The sequence below is a fragment of the Glandiceps talaboti genome, chromosome 12, assembly GCF_964340395.1.
Source record: "Glandiceps talaboti chromosome 12, keGlaTala1.1, whole genome shotgun sequence".
NCBI lineage: Eukaryota > Metazoa > Hemichordata > Enteropneusta > Spengelidae > Glandiceps > Glandiceps talaboti.
In genome coordinates this window covers 12827341-12838718 of record NC_135560.1, presented here as the reverse complement: position 1 = coordinate 12838718, position 11378 = coordinate 12827341, and the positions used below count along the sequence as shown (strand labels likewise).

Here is an 11378-nt window from a genome sequence, read left to right as displayed (position 1 = left end):
TTGGAATCAAAATGTGCAAATATTTTCATAAACTTTCTTTTGACTTGAAAGACATACAAATCAAGAAGTTGTCCCAACACCAGATTCATGCCACAACTCAACATTGGTATATACAAACAAGTATTTAACCTAACTTGGCTGATCAAGCATTACTTTATTGTCAAACTGACACCCTCATAGATTCATTAATTAAAACTATTTCATTCACAAAATTCATCTAACAATATATATATGCTAGTTTCTCCAAAACACCTTTATCAGAATGGCTGATGAATGGAGGTAGAGATTTACGTATAAACTATTCAAAACAAGCTTTGTCAACTAGTAGACAATATTGCATCTGAAATGTTCAAATTTGTTATCCTTGGGGCTAATTAGTATAGACAATCAGTGTGTCTCTTGTCTTGTCATTTTCGAAAGTAAAACACATGTACAAACTTCCCCTGTGTATTCTGTATTGCAGGGTGTCAAGTACGGGTCCACTTTTCAGAAGGTCATTTATATGATACCCATGCATTGAATGTATGTCATGTGTACAATGTGTTTCTCTTCAAGAGAGAGAGAGAGAGGACTGTTTATGTTATTTGCTCTTCATTCATGGACCACGACAAGGTCACCAATTCACCATAAACGTTCAAACTATTACTCAACTCTCTCTCTCTCTTACAATTAAGTGTTTACATCATGACAGCACTATTCAATGAAGACAGAAAAAACTGTAATATCTTAAACAGTGTCCCCTTGTGGTGATTTGCGCAATGGATATTGAGAAATTTTTCAATTTTTCTTTCCTGTAATTTGAAATGATACAAATGTAGCATTACAATGATTACCAGCTTCTGTCATTACACCGGTGTTTATTAAGGGTGATGAAATAGGTAAAAACTAAAAATTGTGGTTTTACCAAGTTTCCTCGCCAAAGCTATGGTACTCGGTATGGAGTCCATGGAAAGGTAAAAACACTTCCCATTTCTGTTTCCAAATTCCTAGCAACAACACTATATAACCCACAGTCAAAGGTTTGATAAACTCTGCAATTTTTGTAACAGCCAAGCTGGAATGTTATCTCTCAGGTTTTTATGAACTCCAAATCCCTAAAACCTCCAAAAACACATAACACCATACAGAGTTGATTACATCCTAAGTGATGGTGCAAAAATAAATAAATGGACAGACTGTGTACAACATACACCTTTTAAACTGTACTAGGAGGTTTGGTTAAGGGATACAGTTAGACTCAAAAATTTGAAACAAAATACATTTCATTTAGTGCAAATGCACATGTTCTTGACTTGTCAAATGTTCCTGTGACATCACTTGTTTTGTACAGAAAGAGTAAGAGTAAAAAAACCAAAACATAAACATCAACAAATTATACATTACTCTACATAATCTAATAAGGTAAAAACAGACTTTTATAGATATTTATTAGTACATACATCTAGTCAACTGACGATAAGAATAATCTATTTTACAGAGAAATTTTTTTTCTTAATAATATCTGTTTCTAATAACTACTTGTATTTAAGAATGAGCCCATGGTTCTCCCCAGACATTAGTAGAGTAGTGGGTTCCATCCTATGATTTCAAGATAGTAATTAGAATAGTTTGCATAACAATTCACTCTTTTGTTATGCAAATTTCTAGACTCTACCATTGTCTTCTGGGGGGGGGCACTTGTGTGTTGAGAAAAAGACTTGTTTTAACAAATTGGATGTATGTATTATGCAAGTTTACTGCAATTTGATGATGAAAACAAGGTGGAAAAATTCACCACATTATGTACAAACTGAGTTGAATGGTAAGAGCTGAAAATGACGAATTTCATTTTTTTAATGTATCCTACATGTGACAATGCATATTAATTTATAAGAGAGTAAACATGAAATCATAAATTGTACAAACTATCCGAAATTTCCATCAAAATTTAAAATACGGCTTGTACAATATATATGGAATTATTCCTCAATCCTTTCATTTATTCAGCTGAAAATACACATCATGCATTGACGAGGACCCCCTATGTCACTCACGATTCACTAGGCTAAACTATATAGAGCGGGGAAATAATACAACTGTTTTTTAATAACATGACACACTGTTAGAATCAATACACTGTAACCCTATTTACACACCTACATATCAAATTACTAAAATATTCAAGGTAACAGGAAAAGATGTTGCACTCATTTTGCGCAGGCAGTTTTTTTGTACGACCGACGCACTACAACATACTATATTCCTCTACAACACAACATCTCAAGTGATACAAAAAAAATGGTAACATCATGTTTAATGTATTTTGGGCACAGAAGCAACATTCCTCAGGATTACCACGAGAAAGTTATAAAGTTCAGCCAAGGGTAGAGTATTTACCCAATCTGCAATTGTCAATTGTCAATGATGACAAAGAACTTCAGTGTGTAAATCTTTGCGATATGGTTTAAAACATTGGACCTTGTTGGCATCACTGCCTCATTTCTAAAACATGTATCACTATGTGAATAGCATTAGTAAGAATTGACGTATGAATTCACTGAAATTTATCCTCTAAACATGTGCTCTTTAAAACTGTCAAACTTCTTGAAGCATTTTTACTGGTAGATGGCCAAAAACATGGCAAATGAACAGACAGGGCTTGGAATTAGAAGTTGTCCAGTGTACATTATATAAATACTGTGTCTAGACTACCAAGTTTATAAGGTGGTAGCCAGAAATGAAAATACACAGAAAATTGTAGCTGAAATAACTGACTAGTCCAAATCTGATGACAAGCGCTGTAATATCACAACCAGCTGACAAAAACTAGATTTTTAATTTTTTTTTTAAATTTTAATATTTTGAGTGTTTTCATCTACTTTCCTACTAAAATCCTTGTATAATTTGCTAGATAAATCATAAAAGTCAAACAAATAGTCACATGACCAGTGTGCCAAAGTGACATGTCAGTGACGCACACAATTTCTAGTGATGCACCAAAATTTGGTGTTCCCCTATCTCTTACTATGTGGTGACTCACAAGAAATCATTGTTTTTATCATTCTGACTCACAACAACAAAATTTGGCTATCATTTGAGGGCACACTGCACATGACTAGAGTCTGCTGACCAATAAGACAACTGATAACTGTCATGTGCTACAACCATTACACTGTTTTAAATGGTAAACAGTAAAACATAGTTTCAAGAAACACGGCTTATTCAGGTGATTTTAAAACAAAAAAGTTTGTATCAATATAACTTGGCATTATGCTCTGAGACATCAGTTATTTAGAACCAAATCTATTAATGTGTTGGAAAGAAGCACACATACGTTGTTTAAACTTAAGATTGAAAAAACTTTTCCTCACTTTGACGGTGATTGAAAAAATCAAAAACTTGTGTTATATAATATCTCTGGGTTTAATGATAATAATGACACTGCATAAATGACTCTGCATCAAATCTTATATTACTCAACATGACAACAGAACAAAATAATGACAATGGAATGATTTCAAATATTTGCTGATAAGAAATTTTAATAACCCACAGCAACTGTGTTATATGAATTGATAATGATCATGAATGCTTAAAAATGTTTTTGTCCCGTTTAAACTAACCCTTTCTCTATAGTATACATTTGAACGCAATGTGCAAATTTTCTGTATGCACAGACTCTGTCAAGCCAAGGAATGACTTACTACTGCCAATAATATTTCCGATAGCATACAGTAATAATTATGTTAAATATGTATATTTTATCGCTAGTCTGACCCTACAATATTTTTCTACAATTTTATGTAGTCACTATTATCTTGTTCTGTTGATGATCAAATATACTATGACTGCAACATCTAAATCCATTTTTTAATGAGAGAGGGCGCAGTAATAGATCAATGAGCATTGTTCATTTTTTTGTAATAAAATGTGATTTTTGACATTGCACATGTCCGTCTTTGGATCAAGTTGTGTTCTTCAATTTTTCCTCAACTTTCTTCTACTTCTGTCTTCTTTGTAAATCTTTATTTTCTGTGGTTGCTGAGGCTGTCAAAAAAATAAATGAACACTTTTGACCTGGGAGGGAAGGAAAGAAAAATGCATTGGTTATTTGAAAAAGTTTGTACCATCCAATACTCAGAATATGCCTCCTTATCAATTATGGAATATACAAAATGGTTGAACTAAATAATAAATGATATTTTCCCACAATTTGTTCAAAGTGCATTGCAATATTAACCCTGGTACAGAACTATAATGGCACACAACCCTTTACACTTCCTAAACTCCCTGGGAGCATACAATTCATTGTATGCTAAATTAGCACATAGGATCAAAGCATTCACATTGGAACCTCTATCCTACCAGGTCCCCCAATTATACAGCTGGGTTGACTGAGGCACAATCATGGTTCAAATCTTGTCAAAGGACTTTAGCCAATCAGGAACAAATGACAATAGTGAGGCTCAAACCCACAATCTACAGATTCCAAACTGGACACTCTAACCACTCAACCATCATCATTCCGTCTAAATAGAACTGACAAAGTTCTATACAGAAATGGTAGAAGTTCTATACAGAAATGGTAGAAGTTCTATACATAATGTATTTCTAAACAGAATGGTAGAAATCCTATACAGAAATGGTAGAAGTTCTAAACAGACTGGTACAAGTTCTGTACAAATGGTAGTTCTAAACAGAATAGTAGAGTTCTATACAAATGGTACAAGTTCTAGACAGAACGGTAGAATTTCTGTATAGATGGTAGGTTGCCTATGTACAGAAAGTTAACAGTCACTCACTATTAGGGTTGGTGGGTTTATCTGTTATTTCTATCTGGCATTATTGACATCAAACACTGTCATATCATCTTCCTCTTCATCCTGATCCAATGGTGCCATCTCCATATCCCCTCCAGCTGATGTTAATACGCCATATTTCTTAGATTTGCTACGCCGCCTCCGCAACCTGAAATTTTAATGAGAGATAAAAAATATTATTTTACAGTGAACAATATGCATTTGATAGAAACAGAATAATAAACAGCACTGTTAGAATGTAGAAGATACTGTAAACCTGGAAATTTTCGCTAAAGACTTAGTTTTGTCAATTTCGCTAGAAAACAAAAATTGCAAAAATAAATAGTGACTAAAATGCCATTTTTGACATGGACACAATGTACCAGTCTGGTAATTAGTAAATATTAGTCTTTGAGAACTTGCTGAAGACTATAAAATCGCAATGTTTCCTAGTAGCGAAAATATCTAGGTTTACAGCACTGTAAATTCTAATTTCTAGATGCATAAAGTATAAACATATCCATCTCTCATTACAAACATACTTTCAACTGTGATACAGTCTAAACTACATGGAGCTTAGACATCTTTGAAGCTCAAGTTCACACCTTTTACAATTTGTTTTTTGCAGATGAAGTTTTAATTCTAAGCTGACATTATGTAAGATATCAGTATCACTGTATGTTATATTGTATCTGAAGACTTCAACAGCTATGTATGATGTAAAATGTTCATTGGCATAAGGTTGGTATTTTAGCTAGATTTCCTGATCGGTGTTTTTCAATTTTAGAAATTTTGGATTTCTAACAATACATTTATATAAGTAGGAGCATATCAATGCACAGAACATATGCAAATCTTCCTCCAGAAAAAAATTTAGTATTCTGATAGAGCTAAGTAGATTGAGACTATATATTTATGATTATAAATAACCCCTAAGTAGAGAGGAGAGTTATTCTAAGAGACAGGAAGGTCAAGAAGTGCAATGCATATAGCTAATGACAGAGGTATGACAAGTTATAGATATAGCAGACAGCTGGTAGAAATACCAAGCACTAATAATGTCCATGTGTGCTTCAAGAAAGATTTGACAAACACTGCATACACACACCCTAGAGTGTCATGATTCTATGTGCCTATTATTCCAGGATGGTGATATTCTAGTCTAGGATGATCATATTACAAAGTAATGACATTATTGTAGGTATTTAAGATATAACTGGTGAAGTATTGGGTATTGCTAATGCCTCTCTTTTGTTTTAGGTGTGTGTGTGTTGGGGGGGGGAGACTATATACACACATGGTTACCATAAAGGCTGTAAGACTGCCACCCTTGAAAATAATTTTTACGTCAATGACAAAGAATGCGTAATTCAACAGACAACTATACAATTACATCTATAGCCTGGAAATCATATACCATTATGGACACTTAGGCCTTGCCATCTCACTCACTAGACAACTTGCTTGTCAGGCTTGTGCATTTAGGACACAATGATATGGTTGCCTTTGTCAACTCAACAAGAAAACAAGCACTATATGATATACTACTACTACAATGTATTTTCACTGATTTTCATCAGATGTATACTCAAGGAAATAATGCACGAGATATGAAAAGTTCCAAAAATATTCATCTGTCTCTGTAACAGATCAGGAAGATGGGGAGTGCAGATTGGTAGAGGGGAGTGTTTATTGTGATGAGAATGCTATAAATTCCAAACAAAAGAGGACTATACTATCTTCATTTCCAAGATCAACAGAATAGACAAAAAGTTACACATCAACAGATACAAGTGTATAACTTTACAGACCACACTAAAGAGCACAGAGCATCACACAATTCTCGATCTCACAGACTAAGTGCCCAAGACAGGGTGCCATCACACATCTGTCAACCCTGGTCGGTGAGGGCAAAGCAACATGACATATATTACAGTGTAAATGTACCTTAACTCTGGGGAAAATTTATCAGGTAAACCATCATATAATAGGAATATAGGTACCAAATCAACATTTAGAATTTTTCCATCGTGCTAGTAGTGTACATTTAACCCTTGATTTCACCTTCCATTCCCTTCTTTTGATAAAATGAAAACATTGTCTGATAGGATGGGAGTACAGTACTTGTAAGTTTTAGGGATAGTAGGATGAATATCATGACATGAGCAGATGTCTCTTTTGAGGAATTACCAATAATAAATTGTTTTTGTTTCCACTGTCTCATCTGACCATATGGTGCCATTTCAACAGCTGCTGGTGTGAGGATTATACATAGGCAACCTGTATAGGCATTACCCTGGATCCTATGCAAACTACTGGGGGTTCATTTCTCTCTATTTACTACAACTGGACAGCCTTGATTTTGGGCCCATAAAGACAGCTGTTTGTTATTCTGTAACACATTCAGTTGACTCTGACTGTGCAGAGGAATGTTTAATAATAGAGACTCATAGTACCAAGCAAATGAAGCCTGCCACCTAGTGACATGGAAGGGAAGATGAGATATAGTATCCTCTGTTGTTTTCTATACAAACAACAACACATTATAATTATATGATCTGATGATACATAATTTATCAAGTTTGGTAATGATCAAGCATGTATGTGATGACACACAAACAAACATGCATGCGTACCTATGTACGTACGTACGTACGTACGTACATACATACATAGATACGTACGTACGTACGTACGTACATACCTTATGTACGTACGTACATCAGCATGTTGATACATACAAATACATACATACATACATACAAATACATACATACATACATACATACATACATACATACATACATACATACATACATACATACATACATACATACATACATACATACATACATACATACATACATACATACATACATACATACATACATACATACATACATACATACATACATACATACATACATACATACATACATACATACATACATACATACATACATACATACATACATACATACGTATGTACATCATACATACCTAATATGTACGTACATACATCAGCATGCTCGTACATACAAATACATACATACATACATACATACATACATACATACATACATACACACACACACATACATACAATATAATATAATGGGGGGGGGGAGCAGTCTGATATATACCAAGGTAACTTAATATGCCATCCTTAAATTTGAAACTATCAAGGAGTAAATGTAACATTTTTGTTACCAGTGTAACTGTGTTCTAATGCTTAAACCTTCAGCAGTCAGTCCTCAAAGCCTATATAATGCACCATCCATTGACCTGTGACATTTCTTTGTAACAACCAAATGTAACCTTATTGCTGTATGGTACAGTAGTAACCCACAACAAATCCCACTGTTTTATCAACCCACTTTCACCCACGGCCACTTGGAACAGTTAAACATTTATAAATATCTGCATTAACTGTAGATTTTGAAATCATTTTGAAGGACTGATTCAACCATGGATCTTGTATTGGCTGGAATCTCACTAATATATTCATATCCATGATTCCACCTTTAGGCTTCCTCTCCTTTCCTAAAAACAGGAATATATTATGTATGCCACTAAACCTAAATAGCTTTACACACCAAAGAGAAAACAAAAAATAGCTGCATGCATCTTCCTCCAAATGCTGAACTTACATATTTCAGATTAAATTACTCTGATTTGCATTTATCAGACGTACTATAAATAGAACATGACATGTATCCACGTGTACACAATAGACATGATAGAAACGGACCTTTTGTGTCAGGTCAATAGGACAGAAAACAATAGAACTACTGCTGAGCTTCTGGTTAGTGATAGAGGGACTGTGTTCCAGGAGACACAATCTTAATGTGCGTGCCCTCTCTATGGTCAACAGTATACATGAAAATGTGACGAATATAAAATTGGACGTGAAATGGGTTAACACCAGACTTTTTTCTCTTAATACTTCCACGTGGCTTACGAAGTTACGTACGTACCTGACTGCTCTGAAGACGAAATAAACAACAACAATGGCCGTCACTGCCAATAGAACATAAAGCATACGTTTCACCACTTCGGGTGAATTCCTTGGGTTGAAAATTGAAGGGATACCAGAACTGGAGGTATTTGTTTTGTTGGTACTTCCACTTTTGGTTGTACTAAGTATTTCCTTGTTTTGCGAATCATCATTTGGTGTAACTGTGCTTGGTTTCTTGGCACCAGTATCTTCCGCTGGTTTGTGAGATGCAGTCACGTCCCGCGATTCTCTATGAAATGAACTATCAGCCACTGAAATTGTAATGCATAAAATCAATGACGCCACGATAACTGTATAAAAACACTTCATCTTGGTTGCAAAAACTAGCTTTTCCTTTCAAAATACACCATTACACGACGTACAGGAAGTACTTGGTTCATCGGATCGACAAATGGCGATCGCGTCATCAATTTTACCTTCTAACTTTTCAGAAATTCACAATATGGTTGCTTTGGCAAGAACAATTGATAGGTGTCCTAGAAGTACGGCGGCCCACAGGTGACAGACGAAAACTAAATTTGTGCTATAAATAATTGATTTTTGAGGGCAAAATATTTAATAAAAGGATAACACTTTTATTTCATACGACAAAACATTAATTTCTTGGGTCAATATAGAAATATCAAAGCAAAAAACTACAATTTCTGTGACAAATAAATTCTTTTTACGGAGCAGAAAATTAATTTGCGAAACGAAAACTTTTATTCGTGTGGCCCAACCTTGATTTTCGAGTGATAACATTTAAGTTGCGGGGTAAAATGTAAATGTCGAGCCGGAATATGAATTTAAGTCCCTTACAATCTTATACTCTGACTGCAGAAACAACATTTGTCACTATACAACCTCCTTTTCTAATCGACGAGATTTACTTAACACAGGATGCAACATTAATGTTTGGGGACGAAACATTAATACGCGAGGACAAAACTTTCTTTTTGCTTGACGGAAGTTGGACTGCATGACGGAAATTGATTATATATCCCACAATCCTCGGCACACTCTTGGCGGCTATTTCAACTTCGCGACCAGCACTGTATCTGATCATGTCAAGTGGTAAACACATCAATTGTTTCCAGTGTATAATTTTTTCTCTGTCTGTCTGTCTGTCTGTCTGTCTGTCTGTCTGTCTGTCTGTCTGTCTGTCTGTCTGTCTGTCTGTCTGTCTGTCTGTCTGTCTGTCTGCCTGTCTGCCTGTCTGCCTGTCTCTATCTCTGTCTGTCTGTCTCTTCTGTCTGTATGTCTGGCTGTATGTGTGTATGTATGTATGTCTCCCCCTCTGTATGTCTGTCTGTCTGCCTGTCTCTATCTCTGTCTGTCTGTCTCTTCTGACTGGCTGTATGTATGTATGTATGTATGTATGTATGTATGTATGTATGTATGTATGTATGTATGTATGTATGTATGTATGTATGTATGTATGTATGGCTGGCTGTCCGTCTCTCTCTCTCTCTCTCTCTCTCTCTCTCTCTCTCTCTCTCTCTCTCTCTCTCTCTCTCTCTCTCTCTCTCTCTCTCTCTCTCTCTCTCACTGATCATGTCAAGTGGTAAACACATCAATTGTTTCCAGTGTATAATTTTTCTTCTCTGCCTGCCTGCCTGCCTGCCTGTCTGTCTGTCTGTCTGTCTGTCTGTCTGTCTGTCTGTCTGTTCAATTCAATTCAATTCAATAAATTTATTATCCGGAAATTTATCTTTCGGCTCAAAACACAATTTACAAACAATTTACACACAAGTACAATATATACATATACATATACATACAGTGAGTTTAAAAGGACTTTACACTGAGTATAAAATAGACACAGCTGTTGGAACGAACGATTTTTTAAAAAGGTTTTACCTTGCAAGAGGCATTCTGTGACGGCGACCAGATGGGAGCTTTAATAGTGAAAGAATTATGCAAGGGGTGCATATAATCGTTGACTACTTTATGGGCTTTCCTGTTAACTGCCGTATGATAATGACATGCCAGTGTTGTTTGACGACAGCCAATGATCTTCTCTGCTGTATTTACAATATATACGAGAAAGTTTACTCTTGTTTTTAACCGTGAGATTACCAAAAGATTATATTGAAAGTCAAAACACTTTCAATAATAGATCTATACACTAATTGCAGCACGTTCTGACTGACATCGAATGACTTTAATTTCCTAAGGAGATATAGTCTCTGTTGAGCTTTTTTTCGCAATATAGTCTGTGTTTTCGGCAAAGGAGAGCTTGCCATCGAGAATTGACCCAAGGTATTTGAAACTAGTAACAACTTCAACAGAGTCTCCATTCATTGATACAGGTGTAAATTGGTCAGTTACTTTATGTGCTACAACTAATTATTTTGTTTTTGAAACATTCATTTCTAAAAAGCTGTCTTTACACCAATTCTTTAAAATATTCAGCTAAAGAGCTTCATCGAGTAACAGACCAACAAGTGCCATGTCATCGGCAAATTTAAACAGACAACTTATTGCAGAATTACATCTCATGTGATCAGTATAAATTGAAAATAATGTTGGTGACAACACGCAACCTTGGGAAGCACCAGCATTCAGTACAATTTGATCTAATCACCAACTTTAATCACACG

At 35.1% G+C, this 11378-nt stretch overlaps 1 protein-coding gene across 1 annotated transcript; it reads right to left on the bottom strand.

The window, feature by feature from the left end:
• Nucleotides 1-9203, bottom strand: LOC144443371 (uncharacterized). The gene is made up of 3 exons (XM_078132838.1): nt 8756-9203; nt 4782-4947; nt 1-4056 (listed from the first exon to the last, which is right to left on the bottom strand). The coding sequence occupies exons 1-2, from the start codon at nt 9103-9105 to the stop codon at nt 4812-4814; spliced, it is 486 nt and encodes a 161-aa protein (XP_077988964.1). The 5' UTR covers nt 9106-9203; the 3' UTR covers nt 1-4056; nt 4782-4811.
• Nucleotides 9204-11378: the final 2175 nt, after the last annotated feature.

Excerpts from the sequence above, each read along its gene's own strand:
- LOC144443371 (XM_078132838.1), bottom strand. The coding sequence starts at position 9,105 with ATGAAGTGTTTTTATACAGTTATCGTGGCGTCATTGATTTTATGCATT. Across the intron at positions 4,948-8,755 it reads TTCGTCTTCAGAGCAGTCAG|GTTGCGGAGGCGGCGTAGCA; the intron begins GTACGTACGTAA and ends TTAAAATTTCAG.